This window comes from Trachurus japonicus, chromosome 11 (genome assembly GCF_045865225.1).
Source record: "Trachurus japonicus isolate A0001 chromosome 11, Traja_1.0".
Classification (NCBI taxonomy): domain Eukaryota; kingdom Metazoa; phylum Chordata; class Actinopteri; order Carangiformes; family Carangidae; genus Trachurus; species Trachurus japonicus.
In genome coordinates, this window is record NC_140917.1 from 1538063 (window position 1) to 1559739 (window position 21677).

The following is a 21677-nucleotide window of genomic DNA, read 5'->3' on the forward strand; positions in this document are numbered from 1 at the left end:
GAAAAACTGTCCCTGAAGCAGGGCCGTTGCTAGGAATTCTGGGCCCCCTTAAAGAATACTAAAGTGGGCCCCTCCCCCTAACTTTTCCTTTTTTTTTCTTAGACTACGTATGTATTATCGTTTTTTATTTAGCCTTCTTTGTTTTGATGCTAATGCAGCATTACACTGCAAAAACTCAAGTATCTTAGCAAGAATATTTGTCTTATTTCTAGTCAAAATGTCATTTCTAGTCAAAACAAATCTCATAATACTTAAAATAAGACTCATCATATTAAAAGCAGCTTGTTTTTAGACACTTTTTACTTCTTTCAAGCAGATTTTCACTTGGAATAAGTAGAAAAAATCTGATAGTGGAGCAAGTTTTTCTTCCTTATTACAAGCACAAAAAACTTACTTTCACTGGCAGATTTTTCTATTTATTGTGAATTTAAGTGAAAATGATCTAAAAACAAGTTAATTTTTAGGTGATGAGTCTTATTTTAAGTGGAAAGAGATTAGTTTTGACTAGAAATTAGACATTTGGGCAAGAAATAAGACAAATATTCTTGGAAAGATGTTGAGTTTTTACAGTGTACTATGAGTATTAGTCAGGGTCTTACGCAGAATAAATCAGTCATACAAAGATTAGACTACTGGGGTTTTTTATGGGCCCCACTGGGCGCTGGGCCCCTAGAGTTATCATCACCTTTCTCCCCTATACAACGGCCCTGCCCTGAAGGCAACGTGCATCAGAGGTTTTACATGAATTTCCCTCTAAAACAACTCTGTGTGGTAACGTTGTGTTATTATCTCATAGCGTGGTGAATGTGCAGCTCACAACTTGTCCACCAGAGCGTTGTGGAGTTGTTGGATTGTGTATTTGATGAGTTTGATGAGAGAAACCAAGAAATCCCATAATGAGCCTCCGTAGCGTAGCTCTGAGCAGCTCGCGGCTCTGCTCCGCCGTTCTAAAAATAGCTTGCACCGACAATTAAAGGTAACGAACCTCCTGCTATGACTATAGGGATTATAATGGCAATGGGACAATTTGACTAAATGTTGAACTATCCCTTTCTGCATCAGTAGTTTGAAGCTGAGTGGTTTGTTTCTATTAAATGTTGTATCTCCTGGTTGTTGTGGTGTTTCTCTCCTCAGGTCGGACGGTGAAGATGGCGTACGTGAACTCTGCCGCCAAGCCGCCGCGGGACGTCCGCCGCCGCCAGGAGAGGTTCGGCACCACCAGCGGTCTGTCCACGGCCGCATCCAACGCAGCCGCCTCCCCGATCAAGTACGTTCAACTCAGACTCAGATTCTAGTGCCTATAGATTATTGTTATATTATATTGTTAATATAGATAGTTATTTTACTTTTAGTTGGCACTTTGTTGTTTAAAGGGGCATTGTGTAACTTCTCCTGTTCTCTATTCACGAAAATGGATTATTTGGTTCTTCAGTCTGTTTTTCATGAATCAACAAAGTGAAGTGTTCCTTTCAGCTCTGAATGAGCCGTTCATATCATTCATATCTCCATGGAGACGGTAAGCTCGGTGCTGCTGCCATGTGGTGTCTCCATGTTTTTACCTTCAGTGGCAGCGTGACGGTAGGAAACCACGGAAACTCAGCGGAGACACCGGAGCGTCTGTGAAAAGACGTGAAAAGTCACCGCGGTAACGCAGTGAGGAGGAATGGAGCGTTGCATTTAGCGTGCGCCCGTGTCTGTGTATCAGTAGCTGGGTTTCCATCCAAGTCGTATCGAATTTAAAAGCGGATTTTGTGAAAATGCGCAAAAAGCAAAGCGAATTTATGCCCGTTTCCATTCATTAGTGTTTTGCGATTAGGAGGAGTGGAGCGCCGTGAGATTACGTCATAAGAGAGCGTGACTGTATCCAACACTTGACACTCAGCTGACACTCAACATCATGGACAATTTACGTACTTTCCGGACTATAGACGCACCTGTATAATCCGCACCAGCTACATTTTAAAAGAAAATACATATATAGGCCGCACTTGAATATAAACTGCAGGTTTTCATGTTGTAACATGAGATATTTACACAGAAAGACAGTAGAACTGTGACAGTCTGTTTTGGTTATGCTCCTCTCCTCCATGTGCATCTGTTTACATACGAAGCCGGTGAAAAATCAGTAAGTTACATATACGATGTTACGGCGTGTGATTGTGTCGTCTTAACCGTCATAAACAACAGATTACGGGTTACGGAGCGTTTGTGTTGCGGTGCAGAGAGGAGAGCTGGGAGACCGGGGCGTCGCTGGGTGAAGTCCAGCAGCTTCACCACAAACTCTGCCTCAATTCACATCATCTGTTTCCATCACAATAACTCGCATTTCCTTTATTCGATACGCTGACAAATCCACCCCCTCCAAGCGTATAAACTTTTATGCGCATTTACTGCCTTTATTCGAATTTCTGGCGTTTCCATCCAAGTATTTATGCGCATTTTCACAAAATGCGCATAAGAAAAGGTGGATGGAAACCCAACTTATGTGCAGGCAGAGATCAGAGATGGTGTTTTAAATAACCATGCTAGCGTTTCACCAGCTCTCATCTCTGCCAGTCAGCCTCTCAAACTGCCGCCTCTCTCGCGTGCGGCCGCACCGCACGTAGACACACGTGAGAAAAAAAATAATAATAATTTTTTTTGTCCAAAAAATAATGTTTTTTCTGTGAGAGACTGTGGCGGGCCGCAGTCTCGCAGTTAATTGATGGGAAACACTGCACTGATGCTGCATTCACCTGCAGTCTGGCAGACGGCCGTCGCTAACAAACCAGATGTCATTTTCCAGAGAAAGCCGGTAAAACAATACCACATCGCCATGACAACACATTGTCACGTGTATTATTGTTTTGCCTCGTGCTGATGGACCACTTGTTTACATAGAGGCTTGTTTATGCCGTTACGTGCAGCGGCTGTCGTCCGTCTGCCGTCCGTCTGCCCAATTTCACCTGAATGCAGCATGAAAAATACCGTAAATTCCGGACTATTAAGCGCACCTGAATATAAGCCGCACCAGCAAAATTTTAAAATAAAATAGATTTTGTACATATATAGGCCGCACCTGAATATAAGCCGCAGGGTTTTCATGTTGTAACATGAGACACAGAAAGACAGTACACGGAGGATGTGTGGAACTATACAAGTCCGCTCGCTTTTCCACTGTTTTGGTTACGCTCCTCTCAGCCATGTGCATTTGTTGACAACGAAGCCGGCGAAAAATCAATAAATGTAGCGGTGGATAACGTTACATAACATACGATGTTACACGCGTGTGTTTGTGTAGTTTTAACCGTCATGAACAAAAGATTATGGGTTACGGAGCGCGTTTGTGTCGCGGTGCAGATGAGAGCTGGGACACGGGGCAGCGACCAGGTGCTGCAGTGATGTTGCAAAGTTGGTTTTCAGCCGTGAGACGCCAGGTGAAGACAGAGAGCCTCCGTTCTCACTCGTAACAAGTCACAAGTCATGTAGCGAGTTAAACCATCACAATTACTCCAGAAGCACCAACACGGCACCAACAGACAGTAACATGCCTGGTTAGAAAATAAAACACTGCACCAACACTCAAAACTAGTGTCTTCTTCGGCGCATAATCTTTCCCCACATGTCTGTCTCACTAGCGCTTCCTGCTAGAGCGCCCCCCGGAGGCCGTTAGCCAGTAAAAATTTATAACTTAGCCGCATCGTTGTACAGGCCGCAGGGTTCAAAGCATGAGAAAAAAGTAGCGGCTTATAGTCCGGAAATTACGGTACCATTGAGTTACTTGCAATATACAACCACAACACTAGATGGGAGGAATTCCTACACAATGTCCCTTTAATAATTCAGACTCTCCTCACTCACAGACACCCTCTCCCACTTCCTGTCTCTTTCAGAATAAGACCAGTCAACACAGATTTCTCTGGTGAATCCAGTCGTTCCTCCTCCCTGCTCAACTCTGCAGCCGGATCGTCTCGCTCCTCGGCCCCGGGAGGAGGAGGAGGAGCAGGAGGAGGAGGAGGAGGAGCAGGACACGTTGCCCGGGACAAGCCCCAGGTCAAAAGTAAGTGTGTGTGTCTGTGTGTGTCTGTGTGTGTGTTGACAGGGTTCTTACGGATCCTTAAAAAGTCTTAAAAGGCATTGAATTCATTAATCTAAAAACAAGGCCTTAAAGGGATAGTAGCATGTTTTTTAAAGTGGGGTTGTATGATCTCCAAATAGCCCCTAAGTACTTTAATTGCAGTAGAAGACTCTCTGCACTCCTCCCGTTAGAAACGCCAGCCCATAATAGCCCTGCCCAGAGATTTACAACATACAGTGTTGTGAACAGACCCAAAGAAACGGCCTATTTTCACGGCCTAAAAGAGGTTTTACCTGGAAAAATAATACACAGTTCCATTGTTCACTATAATATAATTTTTTCCAGCCCTTCAAAGTGCAGGAAAAACGCAGTTTTTATTTGGACCTAACCAACTCACGTATCCCTCCGCCCAAGGTTAGCGCCCGCCGATCAGCAGTTGGTTAGGTCCAAATAAAAACTGTGTTTTTCCTGAAAAAATTATATTATAGTGAACAATGGAACTGTGTATTTTTTTTCAGGTAAAACCTCTTTTAGGCCGTGAAAATAGGCCGTTTCTTTGGGTCCATTCACAACACTGTATGTTGTAAATCTCTGGGCAAGGCTATTATGGGCTGGCGTTGCTAACGGGAGGAGTGCAGAGAGTCTTCTACTGCAATTAAAGTACTTAGGGGCTATTTGGAGATCATACAACCACACTTTAAAAAAATGCTACTATCCCTTTAAATTTCATTTCAGGTGGCATTAAAAACGTCTTAAAAAGTCTTAAATTTAACTTGGCTTAAGCTGTAGGAACCCTGGTTGAGTGAGTGAGTGAGTGTGTGTGTGTGTGTGTGTGTGTGTGTGTGTGTGTGTGTGTGTGTGTGTGTGTGTGTGTGTGTGTGTGTGTGTGTGTGTGTGTGTGTGTGTGTGTGTGTGTGTGTGTGTGTGTGTGTGTGTGTGTGTGTGTGTGTGTGTGTGTGTGTGTGTGTGTGTGTGTGTGTGTGTGTGTGTGTTTAAATCTAATGCATGGTCTCCCCCTCCTCTGCAGAAATCGCCCCCATGATGGCCAAAACTATCAAAGCGTTCAAGAACAGATTCTCCCGCCGATAGTGTGAAAGAGACTGAATGTATTTTATGAATTCCAACTGTGTTTTTAATTTAAGTTTGGTCAAATCTCACCACACACACACACACACACACACACACACACACACACACACAGACATAGAAACAGATAAACACACACACACACACGCATCATGATCTTTTCCTACCAAACATATCATGAATATAACAGTATTGGTGGGAAAACTGTTGTTTTTTCTTGTTTTTTTTTATTTTAATTTAAGTGTCGGCTTCTGTCTTGGGATCTTCAGACGAGTATTTAAATCATGAATCATGACGGTCAGATCAGAGGCTCCGACGTCGTAACGTGTAAAAAATATCAAGCCGCCAACTTTTTATAGGATGCAAAAGGACACAAACACAAAGTCTGTTACTGTTTTCTCTTTTTTTTTTTTTTTTTTTTTAAAGGAGTAGCCAGTTAGCTTAGCATCAGGAATGGAAACAGGGAGAACAGCTGCTCTGGTTCTGTCTGAAGTGGATAAAGATCTGGAGCTCAGATATCAACACATCATGTCATTTTATAGACGAGTTATTAAAGGGATAGTAGCATTTTTTTTAAAGTGGGGTTGTATGATCTCCAAATAGCCCCTAAGTACTTTAATTGCAGTAGAAGACTCTCTGCACTCCTCCCGTTAGCAACGCCAGCCCATAATAGCCCTGCCCAGAGATTTACAACATACAGTGTTGTGAACAGACCCAAAGAAACGGCCTATTTTCACGGCCTAAAAGAGGTTTTACCTGAAAAAAAATACACAGTTCCATTGTTCACTATAATATAATTTTTTCCAGCCCTTCAAAGTGCAGGAAAAACACAGTTTTTATTTGGACCTAACCAACTCACGTATCCCTCCGCCCAGGGTTAGCGCCCGCCGATCAGCAGTTGGTTAGGTCCAAATAAAAACTGTGTTTTTCCTGCACTTTGAGGGGCTGGAAAAAATTATATTATAGTGAACAATGGAACTGTGTTTTTTTTTCAGGTAAAACCTCTTTTAGGCCGTGAAAATAGGCCGTTTCTTTGGGTCTGTTCACAACACTGTATGTTGTAAATCTCTGGGCAGGGCTATTATGGGCTGGCGTTGCTAACGGGAGGAGTGCAGAGAGTCTTCTACTGCAATTAAAGTACTTAGGGGCTATTTGGAGATCATACAACCCCACTTTAAAAAAAATGCTACTATCCCTTTAAGTGACTGTTGATATATAAACAGTTTATATTCAGATTGTTGTTCGGTTTTAAAAAGCACAGCAGGGTCACGGTTTCTCATCCTCACCCTTCTTGCTCTTCTCTTCACCTCTGATGGGTTTTTATTTTTATTTTTTTGTAGTTGTTTTTTGTAGTTGTTAATGATCCGACCCTCCTGTGCCTGGAAATTGAACTAGATGAATCTGAATAACGTCAGGTACTTCCTGTTTGCTCCACCTGTCTGAAAGAGTTAGAAAAAAATGTGAAACAACCGTTTATTAAAGGGATAGTTGAACATTTTGGCAAATTGGCCCATTGCCATAATCCCAGTAGGTTCGTTACCTTTAATTGTCGGTGCAAGCTGTTTTTAGAACGGCGGAGCAGAGCCGCGAGCTGCTCAGAGCTACACTACGGAGGCTCATTATGGGATTTCTTGGTTTCCCTCATCAAACTCATCAAATACACAATCCAACAACTCCACAACGCTCTGGTGGACAAGTTGTGACCTGCACATTCACCACGCTATGAGATAATAACACAACGTTACCACACAGAGTTGTTGTAGAGGGAAATTCATGCAAAACATCTGATGCACGTTGCCTTCAGGGACAGTTTTTCATCATCAGTCTCTGTATTTCCCTCTAAAACAACTCTGTGTGGTAACGTTGTGTTATTATCTCAAAGCGTGGTGAATGTGCAGCTCACAACTTGTCCACCAGAGCGTTGTGGAGTTGTTGGATTGTGTATTTGATTAGTTTGATGATGAGGGAAACCAAGAAATCCCATAATGAGCCTCCGTAGCTAAAAACAGCTTGCACCGACAATTAAAGGTAACAAACCTACTGCTGCTATGACTATAGGGATTATTATGGCAATTTTGGCCAATTTGCCAAAATGTTGAACTATCCCTTTAAGTAACAACCACTCAACAGTCAGATGAGACAGGCAGACTGATCTCTATCTGCTGGACCGAGCTGAGCTGCTGCTGCTGGTTGTAGCTTCATATTCATGGTCTCCTCCTCTCATCAGCTCTCCATAGGAAATGTTTAGTCAGACTTTCACTCTTTAATATAAAGATTTGTTTCTTTTCTTTACGACCAAATGAAAACACTACGCTAGGTACACACACACACACATACACACACACACATACACACACACGCTCTCTTGTTGTTTTGGGTTTTTTTTCCTTTTTTAATTGGCATGCATGGTGCACGTCAGCAGCAGCATCAGGACTGTCCACCTGAGACGTCGACCGGCCGGTGAAAGACTCGGGAAGCTTTTTAAAAACACACAACACACATACACACACACATGTGCATATTTAAACATGTTTCAGTGCTTTTCTTAATGTGTAGGTCCAGAGTTGTATCTATGAACCACACAACAGATGGTTGAACTTGTTTTTTAAACCCTCCTGTGGCTTCAGACCTTGTTTTCCTGCGTCTCTTCTCTCTCTTCTCTCTCTCTGCTTCACTGTGACGATGAAGAAAATCAACCATAAGGAAACGAGTTGGCAGGACGTCTATGATGATGATGATGATGATGATGAGATGTATTTATTTTCAACACTGGGACCTGGCACCCCCACAACCCGAAAGGAAGTAGATTAAAAATTGTAATTTTATTATTAGATTTTAATAAATGTTATATGGTCATTTTTATTAAAATTGACTTTTTGCCCTTGAACTGTCTCTTGTCGTTTCTTCTTTTTTTTTTTTTTAAACACAAACACCAGCAGATGAAACGATGGTATTTTTTTTATGTTAATTTCCTTTTTAAACTACTTGACAAATCAGATTAAAGAAATTAGTTCAAGTTTCAATTATAGATTTCCTTTTGTTCTGAGCATCTTTTAAAACTCCAAAGTCACATATTTCTTTACTTGTTCCAGTTTTCTCGTATATATTAAACCAGTGGTTCTCAACTGGTGGGTCGGGACCCAAAAGTGGGTCGCGGACCTGTTCTGGATGGGTCGCGGACAGCTGGTCAAAAAAAGTAAATATTTAATCTGCATGTGATGTTGTATATGTCTTTTATTTTGAAAAATAACTTATTTTGAAAGGCACGAGACACGTGAACACATGCAGTTGTAATGGTCCACCTCACTTTCTGATTATTTGCTCCATTTGCTCTGAATGCAAAGATATCAGTTTCTTATTAATGTGGCCTGATGCAGTGAATCTGGTTTTGTTTTGTGGGTCTTTATTTTGTGCAATTTGATATTTATTCACTTTAGTGAACATGCTCTGAATGCAGAGATGCATTAGAAATCAAATAGGTTTTGTTGGTCTCCATTTTGTGCAGTTTGATATTTTTTTATTCACTTCCATACATGCAGTTGTCATGGTAACTCCTCAGTTTCATTCATGTGCTCTGAAATGCACTTTGCTTTTTTTCTTCTTTTTTTATCTTGGTTTGAATTCTATAAAAGTGGGTCACGACTTTATGACCATGGGAAGATGTGGAGCCCAGAGTGAGACTAGTTGAGAACCCCTGGATTAAAGTATGAGAATATATTGTAGTTATTTTCATGTATATAATTGTCTTTATTCACTTCAAATCTCTTGTAACTGTAACTAAAATCATCAATATCATAGTGGTATTAATGGTCACGGTTTCTATCAACTGTACTAGGTGTTTATATGTGTTCTTGTGTGTTTTATGGACACTGTGTCTATTTGCGACAGTTGTGACGTTTGGTGGCAGAGACGGGAGCCAATCAGAGAGCACGTCACGTGTTCAATGTTTTGTTCGTCACTCAGGTGAAGCGACCACACAGCTTCAGAGGAAAACGTCGCTGAGTCTGCTTCTCCTTCAAAATAAAATCTGGCTACATTACATCAACTTCACATCCAGATTAGATGTTCCTAGTTTAGTTTGAATTATTTTATTTTTTTACTTTTAAAATCTGTATGTATTCTGTATGTTTTATATATATATTTGCTGTTATTCTTATTTATTTATTGTTATCCTGTAACCCTGTCTTATTGTCCTTTTGTTTACTGTCATCGAGCTTGTTTTGATATTATTTTTTCATTATGACAGTTTGGGCACAGCACAGTCTGTCAGTTATATGATTGTGTTGACTTGTAAAGCAAGTGTTCACAATACTCACACACATTGACCTGCCACCTGTAATTACAAACATCAGATTTTTTGAGTCTCTCCTTTCATGTTTCACCACCAGCCTTACAAAACAAAAGAGGCAGATTCACTGGTTGCACAAGATGAAAAATGAACTCGCACTGTCCCAAATTTTAGGGGCAAAATGCAAAATGCCCCCATTTAGGGGCAGTCTGGAGCCCTGTTTAACAGTTACAATAATCAATAGTGTTATTTAAAAAATACTTTGTATGAGTGTTTATTTTGCACAATTATAAAACGGAAAGGTGAAATCCGGCGATCTGATTGGTTGTTAACCGTGGTATATTGAGCTAAAAAGAAGGCCATACCGGCCATACTCATACTATTCTAAAGCCTTATCACAGCGCTATCACTCCGCGGAAGTTGTCATGTATCCATGACAACGGACTGTTGCAGTCCGTAGCCAAAGACAGTTGATGTTTTTACGATGTTAAAAAATGGACAAAAGTAGTGTAATTCACATGTTTAAGGTGAACTTTCACCTCCAGAGGGTTAACAATGGTAGAGTGGACTGAGCGGTGACTTTCACCTGAAAAAAAGCGGAGGAAAAGACGAGATGCAGAGCTAACTAGGAGCTAACGTCTGGAGAGGTGGGACTATTTTTTCCACAGTGAGGCTATTTTATTGGATAATATGTATTTCTGGTTGAATAAAACTACATGAAATTGATTGCGTATCCCTCTTTCATATTGCCTTTATTGGTAACCGTTTTATAAAAGCAATATATCACTCCAGTCCGTGGTATATGCTCATTATACCACTCTAGTTGCCCTCCCTCCGCTTCGCGTCGGGCCGAACAACGCCCCTTAGCCGTGGTATAATGAGCATAGACCACGGCCTGTCGTGATATATTGCTTAATTAACCTATGTTATAGGCATATTTGATTTGAATGTAATTTTTGGCGCTTCACTGAGAAGCTGTAAACGAAGAAACACCAAAATCAGTCCTTCGGAGGAGAAGCAGCATCTTTTATTTTGAAATCACAGCCGGAAGTTGAGCGTAACGTCCGTTAACCTGACGCAGCAGCAGCAGCTCCAGTTCGCTTGACGCTGCGAAGTGAAAGTTGCTGATCTCACTTCACTTTATAAAAACACCGGAGCTGCGGTGGTGTTTTACAGGCTCGGTTCGGTTCCTCTCGGTTCCCCTCGGAGCTCCGGAGCTCCGTTCAGCGGTGACAGAGAGAGAAACAGCCGGGTTAGCAGCTTCTTCCTTCGGCTCCACGATGTCCGGCCACGGCCACGGGGGCCACGGCGGCCACGGCGGCCACGGCCACGGGGGCTGCGGCTGCTCCGCGGAGCATGAGCCCGCGGAGAGAGGCCTGGAGTTCGGCCTCTACAGCCGCATCGACCTGGAGAAGCTGCAGTGTCTCAACGAGAGCAGAGAGGGCGACGGGAGGACGGTGTTCAAGCCCTGGGACCAGCGGCTGGAGAGGAGCAAGGTAGGTAGCTACCGGCCCCACGGGGCAGTGGCGTGTTCAGAGAGTTAAGTGGCCTTGGGTGGCAACGGCCACCACTGAAATCTGATTGGCCACCCCAGGTGCCACCCCAAAATATGATGGTTTATATGTCCAGTCAGAGGCATTTTATACATTGTTTTATACTGGCAAGTCTTCAAATATGGAATCAAATACCATAGATGACCATTTATTAGCCCGGGTGTTTAATATGCTAAATCGACTTGGAGCCCAGGCGTTTATAAGAACCAGGCGCGTATTTGCAACAGGCTACAATTTATTTTTGCAATGAGCAGCACCAGACCATCATGCAAAGAACAAGGATTTCACCATAGGAACACTGGAACAAAACGCTATTAGAGCACAGGCGCGTATTTGCACGCGGGCGACTATTGGTCATCTACGGTATTGAGGGGTTTTTTTAATTGTATTTTTAATTGTACGTTGCCTCCACTGTATTTTTGACTAGTAGCTCTAGTTTTTGTTTTTGCAATGTTAGTAATTATGTAGATATGTGTTTTGGAGACAAAACTGGGCATGGCTAAAACCTGTGTGTGTGTGTGTGCGCGTGTGCATATATGAGTACGTAATGTGTGTACAGGCTCTTACGCTCACGCTTCATGCCACCCCTCCATGAGTCAATGCCCCACTTGGGCCACCCCAATCAAAAACGTCTGGACACGCCCCTGCCACGGAGCCTCTGCCCCGGCCAGATGCCCCCTGTAGATGCCCCCTCCCCAGGCCAGATGCCCCCTGTAGATGCCCCCTCCCCAGGCCAGTTGCCCCTGTAGATGCCTTTATTCTGGACCAAAACAGCAGCTCCTGTTTCCTTCTGGGTCAAGTTGACCCAATCTGTTCCCTTCCTTCCTTCCTTCCTTCCTTCCCTTCGTCCTTACTTCTTCTTCCTTCCTCTTTTATCTTTCCTTCCTTTTTCCCTTCCTTCTTTCCTCCCATCGTTCCCTTTGTCCTTCCTGCCTTCCTTCCTTCTTTCTTTCCCTTCGTCCTTCCTTCTTTCCCTTCGTCCTTCCTGCTTTCTTTCTTTCTTTCCCTTTCGTCCTTCCTTCCTTCTTTCTTTCCCTTCGTCCTTCCTTCCTTCTTTCCCTTCGTCCTTCCTGCTTTCTTTCTTTCTTTCCCTTTCGTCCTTCCTTCCTTCTTTCTTTCCCTTCGTCCTTCCTTCCTTCTTTCCCTTCGTCCTTCCTGCTTTCTTTCTTTCTTTCCCTTTCGTCCTTCCTTCCTTCTTTCTTTCCCTTCGTCCTTCCTGCCTTCCTTCCTTCCTTCCTTCTTTCTTTCCCTTCATCCTTCCTTCCTTTCTTCCTTCCTTCCTTCTTTCCCTTCGTCCTTCCTTCCTTCCTTCCTTCCTTTCCCTTTTGTCCTCCCTTCCTTCCTTCCTTCCTTCTATCCCTTTTGTCCTTCCTTCCTTCCTTCCTTCCTTCTATCCCTTTTGTCCTTCCTTCCTTCCTTCTATCCCTTTTGTCCTTCCTTCCTTCCTTCTTTCCCTTTTGTCCTTCCTTCCTTCCTTCCTTCTTTCCTTCCTTTTGTCCTTCTTTCCTTCCTTCCTTCCTTCCTTCCTTTTGTCCTTCCTTCCTTCCTTCCTTCCTTCCTTCTTTCCTTCTTTCCTTCCTTTTGTCCTTCCTTCCTTCCTTCCTTCCTTCTTTCCCTTTTGTCCTTCCTTCCTTCCTTCCTTCTTTCCCTTTTGTCCTTCCTTCTTTCCTTCTTTCCTTCCTTCTTTCCTTCCTTCCTTCCTTCCTTCCTTCCTTCCTTCCTTCCTTCCTTCCTTCCTTCCTTCCTTTTGTCCTTCCTTCCTTCCTTCCTTCCTTCCTTCCTTCTTTCCTTCCTTTTGTCCTTCCTTCCTTCCTTGCCCCAGGAGGGCATCAGTAGTGTTAAGAAGATGATATTAAACTGGGGGGGGCAGGTTGTTATTATTTGCCCCCATTAGAGCAGCCCCCCCCCCGGTGCCACTGCAGAGCTTCTTTCTGCTGCAGCTCATTCAGACGGTTCAAGGAGGAAAATGAACCTCAGCTCTTTGTTTCATCAGGACACACACACACACACACACACACACACACACACACACACACACACACACTCTCTCTCTCTCTCTCTCTCTCTCTCTCTCTCTCTCTCTCTCTCTCTCTCTCTCTCTCTCTCTCTCACACACACACACACACACACACACACACACACACACACACACACACACACACACACACACACACACACACACACACACACACACACACACACACTCACACTCACACTCACACACACACACACACACACACACTCTCTCTCTCTCTCTCTCTCTCTCTCTCTCTCTCACACACACACACACACACACACACACACACACACACACACACACACACTTCACAACAGAGGTATTGTTTCATATAATATAATAATAGCTGATGTTGGATGATGTTGGAACCGTATCAACAGATGTGCGCGCATGTAAAGGTAAATGCTCAGATACTGGTCCATTTATCTAACGTAACACTGAATTGGTTGGAATTTAAATGCTAGAGTGTCACAGGTTAAAATAAACGTAAACATTTGTTGTGGATTTGTTTCCCCTGGGGGATCAATAATTGGTCCTATGTGTTAATAGATATTACAAATATTCTGTGTAAATGATGATATTTTGAATATATTTGAATTTACACATTCATACTGTAGTGTTGGGAAATTAATTAAAGCAGAATAATTGTGGTAATCGTAATAATACCGTGATTATTTCTCTGACAATAATCGTACCAAGAAAATCTGTAATGGTGACATCCCTAGACTGAACCTGACACTTTCCTCAGTATCAGACTGAAACAGTGACGGCCGACCGACCACCGACACAGACACTCTGCTCTCTGCTCCACTGCAACAGGAGCTGTAGCAGGTCATTTTATCCACTATATAAATACACATTGGCTAAAAAAAGAAAAAAAAGAGGCTCAGTTTGGACCCTGCAGAGCAGCTCTCAGCTCTGTTCTTCAGAGTTCAAGGTTCCTTTTATTTTACTAATCATTTTAAAATACAAAATACAAAATACAAATTAAATTCTAAGTATTAGACATGATCTTAGCAGACAATACAGTATGTTATGAGAAACAATTCCTATCTCTACCTAGAATCTAACCCAACCCTATTACCATCTAAGGTGATTCCATCAGCTCAAAGAGTTTATGGTTTAATACAATAATAACACAATATTATCAACACACCACTCAGGCACAGGAACATGAAACAAGAAACAGCAAACTGAGCCTGATTTAGACATAATTCAGCAGCGTTTTTTGTTTTAATCTCTTTTTTAAAATAGATGATGACAGTGATGCAGTCAGACTCTTTGTCCAGTGAAACCAGTTCACCAGGATCTTCTCATCATGTCCCAGTGTAGACGGAGACTAGATGGAGACTGTTATTGTGTTGGTTTTGTTGCTACTATCATTTTAAGACATGAGACTTTTTTATTGATCCCATGTGTGGGAAATTCACTTGTAACAGCAGCAAGTACAGCAGGGGTGTCAAACATGCGGCCCGTGGGCCAAACCCGGCCTGGCAGAAGGTCCAATCCGGCCCTCAATATGAATTTGCCAAGTGTGAAAATTACGTAGAAGACAGAAGTGGCATAATATTGTTGAAATTGCACATATTTTTATCAAGAAATTTCAGGTTGTTCATAATATGTTTTGTAAAAGGATAGTTCATTAACTGTAAACATCTTAATAATGTGCTAAAACAGAAGTTCTTTTAATTTATAGGTTATCGTGCTATTATTTCACTGGTTCGGCCCTCTTGAGATTAAATTACACTGTTTGTGGCCCCTGAACTAAAATGAGTTTGACACCCCTGAAGTACAGGATACATAAACAAGTAAAGAATAAAAATACCAAGAATTTACTATGTTCAGAAATATACTACATAAATACAAACAAAGAGAGGAAAAAAACTATATACATGTTGTTTAGTTGGTTTATTTGATTGTAACTGTAAGAATTCCCCTCTTCTCCTTCTCTTAGTACGTGGAGAGCGACGCAGATGAAGAGCTGCTGTTCAACATCCCGTAAGTCTTCCTCCTCCTCTTCCTCTTCCTCCTCTTCCTCTTCCTCCTACACACACACACACACACACACACACACTTAAAGACAAACACACACACAGCACATTTGCAGCACCAGCGTTTTATTGTTATAAATCTGTTGGTTTTCACATTAAACTCATTAAACTTCATGTTGTTTCTATCATTTCAGACCAAACCCACTGATTTTCATTTTCACTCTTCATCACAGCGTCTGTCTGCCTCCTCCTTCTCGTCTTTCACTCTTTCACAGCGTCACAGCGTCACAGCATCACAGCGTCACAGCGTCCTGTCTGGGCGCTGATAGCACCTCCTCCCTCCTCTCTCTCCTCTCTGACAGTTTCTCTCCTCTCCTCTGAGTTTGTAGCGGAGGAACTGACTGTGTCTCGTCTCTTTCAGGTTCACCGGCTGTGTGAAGCTGAAGGGCGTCATCATATCTGGAGAAGACGACGACTCTCATCCGGCCGAGGTTCGACTGTGAGTGTCACACAATAAAACAGATTTTTTTTTTAAAAGGATAGTTCACCCAAAATTCAAATTGCTTCTCTGAGTTACAGGGGGTCTCGGCGTAGCAGTGCATGTCCATATAATAACGGTTGCAAATGGATACCAACTGTCTTCGTAACAAAAAGACACACCCAAAAAACATCCAAATACCTCCATGCTGCTCGTATGTAATGTCCGTCTTGTATTGAAGCCCCGACATGAGAAATTGTTCTGAATAAAATTAAATAAGTCTATATTTCTAGCTGGTCCGCAAATCGCGCGAGATTTGGACAGACCAGGAAGAGAAGCTTCTGCTACAAACAAGCTTAAAATATAGACTTATTTAATTTTTTACGGGACAATTTCTCATGTCGGGGCTTCAATACAAGAGGGACATTACATACGAGCAGCATGGAGGTATTTGGATGTTTTTTGGTGTGTCTTTTTGTTACGAAGACAGTTGGTATCCATGTGCAACCGTCATATGGACATGCACTGCTACGCCGAGACCCCCTGTAACTCAGAGAAGCCACGGAGGACTCTGAAACTTCTCCCAGCCCTTAGTCCACATGAGGGGGAGTAGTAGATAATGAGTGCAACTATCCCTTTAAGTCCCAATTAGATGAGACCTTTTTAAAATGTATAAAATGAAACATGCTGCTAACGGTTTGTTCCATGAAGGAGCTGATTTGCATATTTATTTTTCCCCCCAGGTATAAAAACATCCCTCAGATGTCGTTCGATGACGCCGGCAGAGAACCGGACCAGGCCTTCAGACTGAACAGAGACCCTCTGGCCGAGCTGGAGTACCCCACCAAGTGAGGCCACCTGTGATGTTTAAAGGGATAGTTCAACATTCTGGCAAATTGGCCCATTGCCATAATAACCCCTATAGTCATAGCAGTAGGTTCGTTACCTTTAATTGTCGGTGCAAGCTATTTTTAGATCTCCGAAACGCTCTGGTGGACAAGTTGTGAGCTGCACATTCACCACGCTATGAGATAATAACACAACGTTACCACACAGAGTTGTTTTAGAGGGAAATTCATGTAAAACCACTGATGCACGTTGCCTTCAGGGACAGTTTTTCATCATCAGTCTCTGTATTTCCCTCTACAACAACTCTGTGTGGTAACGTTGTGTTATTATCTCATAGCGTGGTGAATGTGCAGCTCACAACTTGTCCACCAGAGCGTTGTGGAGTTGTTGGATTGTGTATTTGATGAGTTTGATGAGGGAAACCAACTGAGAAATCCCATAATGAGCCTCCGTAGCGTAGCTCTGAGCAGCTCACGGCTCTGCTCCGCCGTTCTAAAAACAGCTTGCACCGACAATTAAAGGTAACGAACCTACTGCTATGACTATAGGGATTATGGCAATGGGCCAATTTGCCAAAATGCTTAACTATCCCTTTAATACGCTCCGTCTCACTTCATCACAGCTTTTAATTGCACAGATGTTGCTAATGAGACAGATGTTCCCGTCCCACAATCGGACGTGTGACCTTTTAGATTTATCATCATCATCGTTCATCATCGCAGCTCACTCAGCGACACCAGCGTCCTCTGTTTCTCTTTCTGCTCCACTTTATCATCTCTAACTAACACACTTTTGTTCTTTTAAAGGATCATTTCCGTTTTTTACAACCTGGACCTTATTTCTAGCATAAAATACGATCATTTCCTCACCCAAAAACTTTGGTGTCATTTGGAGTGGTTTTGACGAAATTAGCCCCAGTGGAGCGGCGCGTATATCTGTATAATGCGAGAACACGGGGCAGCGCAATGCAGCCTCTAAATAACACATTATCTGCAGAGAAACTCCTTCATTTCACCAATATTTAGTTGTGATAGGCTAGTGCTATTCCCCTCTGAGTCCGGGGTTAGCTGTTATCAACATCCGGGGTCTGTAGGTTGACCTACTGACCTCTGACCTGGATGATGTCATCTCATTCTGATAATAATGATTCTGCTTCGGCATTCGGGTCCATTTTTATCTCAACTAGCCGGAGCTTTAGTGAGTCCAGGTTGAGGAGAGGAAGCCTGTGGAAGCTGAACTTCATCCAGCTGCTCATTTTGTTCTGACAAGTCACAAACACGCAGAAACCAACCGTAGCATTAGCGGTAGCAACAAGCTCAGAGATGACATCATCCAGGTCAGAGGTCAGTAGGTCAACCTACAGGTGCAGCATGTTGATAACATTATACAGATATACGCGCCGCTCCACTGGGGCTAATTTCGTCAAAACGACTCCAAATGACACCAAAGTTATCTGGGGGAGGAAATGATCGTATTTTATGCTAGAAATAAGGTCCAGGTTGTAAAAAACTGAAATGATCCTTTAATTTATCTTTTGCTGTGTCATGTTTTTTCAGGATCGCTCGTTTCTCCAGCGTTCAGCATCTCTCCATCCACATCTCTAAGAACTTTGGAGCAGAGAGCACCAGGGTCTACTACATCGGCCTGAGGGGAGAATACTCCCAGGTCAGTCTGACTCTACTGCTGCAGCTTCCACTCACACCAAACACTTTAAAGGGATAGTTCACCCAGAATTAACACTGCACTCATTATCTCCTCCCCCTCATGTGGACTAAGGGCTGGGAGAAGTTTCAGAGTCCTCCGTGGCTTCTCTGAGTTACAGGGGGTCTCGGCGTAGCAGTGCATGTCCATATGACGGTTGTGAATGGATACCAACTGTCTTCGTAACAAAAAGACACACCAAAAAACATCCAGATACCTCCATGCTGCTCGTCTGTAATGTCCCTCTTGTATTGAAGCCCTGACATGAGAAATTGTTCTGAAAAAAATTAAATAAGTCTATATTATAAGCTTATTTTGTAGCGGAAGCTCCCAGTGTCTCAGTTCACTGCTCTTCCTGTGTCAGTGCCCGGCGGAACAATTTCTCATGTCAGGGCTTCAATACAAGAGGGACATTACATACGAGCAGCATGGAGGTATCTGGATGTTTTTTGGTGTGTCTTTTTGTTACGAAGACAGTTGGTATCCATTGACAACCATTATATGGACAAATACTGCTGCGCTGAGTCCCCCGCTGTAACTCAGAGAAGCCACTGAGGACTCTGAAACTTCTCACAGCCCTTAGTCCACATGAGGGGGAGGAGATAATGAGTGAAATTTGGATTTTGGGGTGAACTATCCCTTTAAAAACAGGCCGATCCCGCTCCTCTCGGGTGAATAAATCAGCAGCGAATGTCCAAAAGAATTTAAAGCATCGTGCATCGTGCTCTCACACAGCTGCTCAGCTGAGTCAGCTCCATCACGATCCAACTGTCCCGGTGCAGTTGGTCTGTGATTCAATGTTTATTGTGAATAAATGAATGAACGCAGTTGAAAATGAACATGTCACTTCTCTCTATCACAATATCTAGTGCTGTGGTGGCAGTTTTATCAGGGTTCTTACGGATCCTTAAAAAGTCTTAAAAGGCATTGAATTCATTAATCTAAAAACAAGGCCTTAATTGGCATTAAAATGTCTTTAATCAATTTTTCAAAAGTCTTAAAAATGTTAACACATGATAAGTGGTATTTTATGGTTGTAATTAGTCTCAAATCTCAAAATAATTGGTAACATTCTGACATAGAGAAGTTAGTGGCGGCCGTCAACGCTAAATTTCTCACCGCCTCCAGCTCCCGAGTCAGTGTTTTTTTTTTTTCAGACTTTTTATGCATTTATTTAGAAAGGACAGCTGGAAAGAGACACAATCCAATGTTCATGTAGCAGTCACTTTACCTTGGATCACAGAGGAAAGTGGGTCAAATTGTCCCTAACCCTATGTATGTAATTGATGTGGTGTTTTTTTCTGCATTTGTGTTTATTATGAAGTCGGTCTTAAATTTCATTTCAAGTGGCTTTAAAAAAGTCTTAAAAAGTCTTAAATTGAACTTGGCTTAAGCTGTAGGAACCCTGTTTATACTGTAGCAGCCAATAATATTACCACCTGTGTCCTCTACTCTGCTGTGAATCTAGAAGTCACATCCTCTCTGTTTCCTCCAGGCTCACAGACACGAGGTGACCATCTGTAACTACGAGGCGTCGGCCAATCCCGCGGATCACAAAGTGGAGAGCATCATCCCGCAAACTAACTTCATTTCTTGAAAGCTTCAGCGAGCTGCGACGAGGAAGAGAAGGAGGAGGAAGAGAAGGAGGAAGAGAAGGAGGAGGAAGAGAAGGAGGAAGAGAAGGGAGAGGAGGAAGAAGAGGAGGAAGAGGAGGGAGAGGAGATGTTTTCAGTGGCGTCCGCCCGCTGTCATTGACACGGGTCAAAAGGTCAAAGATGAGTTCAGCGCTGCGACCCGGCAGGTTGGTGCAGCTGGACCGGGACAGACCAGAGGAGCTCGGCTGCAGCGTGGACGACGAGCCGCCACGTCGCTCTGTGTTTCCTCTCTGGCAGTAACGAGTGAAGGCTGCAGGCTTAGTGCAGGCAAACAGCTTCATTATTAATTAATGCATGAACCAACTCGACAGACAGATAAAGTCTGTTCTCAGTTTAACCTGTAGTTACTCTCTAACTCACCAACACATTCATCACTTCTGTAAAGTGACAACTGCTCTCCAATAAAACTATGAAGGCTGGAAATGAAACCAAACCAGTGTGTGTGAGTGTTGGATTCATTAAACAGCACCGTGGTCGCCATGTTTGTCTTCTTCTTCCAGATATAAAACATGTCAATAAAGGTTAAGACCCTGTGTTGACAAAAAAAAAAAACATACATAATTTCTACAAATCTATATTCAGGGTATCCGCTGGGTCTTGAAAAGTATTAAAAGTTGATAAATCAATTTTGGGAAAATGAAGACCCTTAAAAAGTATTAAAAAGTCTTTTCACTACTTTATAAAGTCTTACATTTTAAAGGTATTTTTTCTGAATTAGCTGTCCAAGAGTTTGAGTCCTAAGACATTGTGTAAGTGTGTGAATTTATTAGTTTGGTTAAAAAACAAAGATGAACCGGTTAATGAAAAAGAAAAGAAGACTTTTTTTTTTTTTTTTTTGAGAGTGGAACAATGAACAGTGTTTTTTTTTTTGATAAACTTTGCCTTTTATTTATTATCCCAGCCTATTTTGAATACTGTTGTATCATAGTGGTCTATAGTCTTTATCACAAACTAAAACTGTTACGTTAAGTGTCACTGATGTAAATGGTTACAGCTTGAAGCGGTGGTGAGGTATTAAAAAATATTGAGAAGGTCTTGAAAAAGTCTTAAAAAGGTTTTAGAATTAACTTCAAGATTCCTGTATAAACCCTGATATTATTAGTCTTTTGTAAAACCAACACATTAGGTATCTATTATGACTGTTGCTGGGTCTATTCTGCCACCTAGTGGATTATAATGAGACTTCTCCTCCTGTCTGACCAGTAACTGGAATAACTCGTTCCTCAGTCCATAAATCCTCTTTTTGTCTCTTTTCAGCTGCTCCCTTCTTATCCTGCAGACCAGAAACTAAAAATAGCATCTGCTCTATTTAGGAGTCAGGAGTCCTGTATTCAAATGCAAATGTGAAAAACGTATCATCAACAAAATGATCTCAAAGTATCAAGAGTATAAGTCGCTGTTGTATTTATATTCAGCCTTTTACCTTCACCCCTCAAAAACATGATCTAACAAGTTATATTAATAATGATATGTAATTGGGTGTATTTTTAATTTTCATCATCCATGTTTCTACCCTACTCTTGTGCATCTAATAATCCAATACTCTATTATTATCATCATACAACCCTCTAATATCTATCAATCAATCCACATATCCAGTGAACATTTTATCACTGATTTACTTAGATTAGTTGCTCTTTGATTCTTATTGCTATATTATACTGTTTTGGATTGTTTACCTTTATAGATCACTGAAATAGTTTATGATCAATCTTGTCCATATAAATCATCTATATATCAACTAATAAAAAGTCTCCTTTTCTCCTCTGGAACGTCGTTCATCCATCTTCCGACAGCAATCACTTCTATAGAGTGTTTGGTCTGAAACACGGGTCTGTCAGTCACTCTGCTCTGCTCTGAGCCCAGGAGAAAACTTTCCTTGTATCCTACAACCTTTATCCAATGAGGAGAGAGAACGGCATAAAGGGGCAGTCCTCTCTGTGTGTGCAGCCAAGGGATGCGCCTGAATGTGGTGACGTAGGGACGAGGGCGGGGACTGCTA

At 42.3% G+C, this 21677-nt stretch overlaps 2 protein-coding genes across 2 annotated transcripts in view; both read left to right on the plus strand.

Annotated features, from left to right (window-relative positions):
- The window catches only part of eloa (elongin A), a 29140-nt gene extending 23432 nt beyond the window's left edge, over positions 1 to 5708 (plus strand). Inside the window, exons 10-12 of the mRNA XM_085790624.1 lie at positions 1135 to 1267; positions 3873 to 4039; positions 5085 to 5708. Of these exons, the coding sequence (XP_085646750.1) occupies positions 1135 to 1267; positions 3873 to 4039; positions 5085 to 5146 (362 nt within the window). The 3' untranslated portion in view covers positions 5147 to 5708. The remainder of the gene's footprint in view (positions 1 to 1134; positions 1268 to 3872; positions 4040 to 5084) is intronic.
- A 4887-nt stretch (positions 5709 to 10595) lies between these two features.
- pithd1 (PITH (C-terminal proteasome-interacting domain of thioredoxin-like) domain containing 1) lies at positions 10596 to 19652 on the plus strand. The gene is made up of 6 exons (XM_085790285.1): positions 10596 to 10927; positions 14956 to 14999; positions 15414 to 15491; positions 16214 to 16318; positions 17876 to 17984; positions 19516 to 19652. Exons 1-6 carry the CDS (start codon positions 10712 to 10714, stop codon positions 19615 to 19617), a joined length of 654 nt encoding a protein of 217 aa, XP_085646411.1. The 5' UTR covers positions 10596 to 10711; the 3' UTR covers positions 19618 to 19652.
- Positions 19653 to 21677: the final 2025 nt, after the last annotated feature.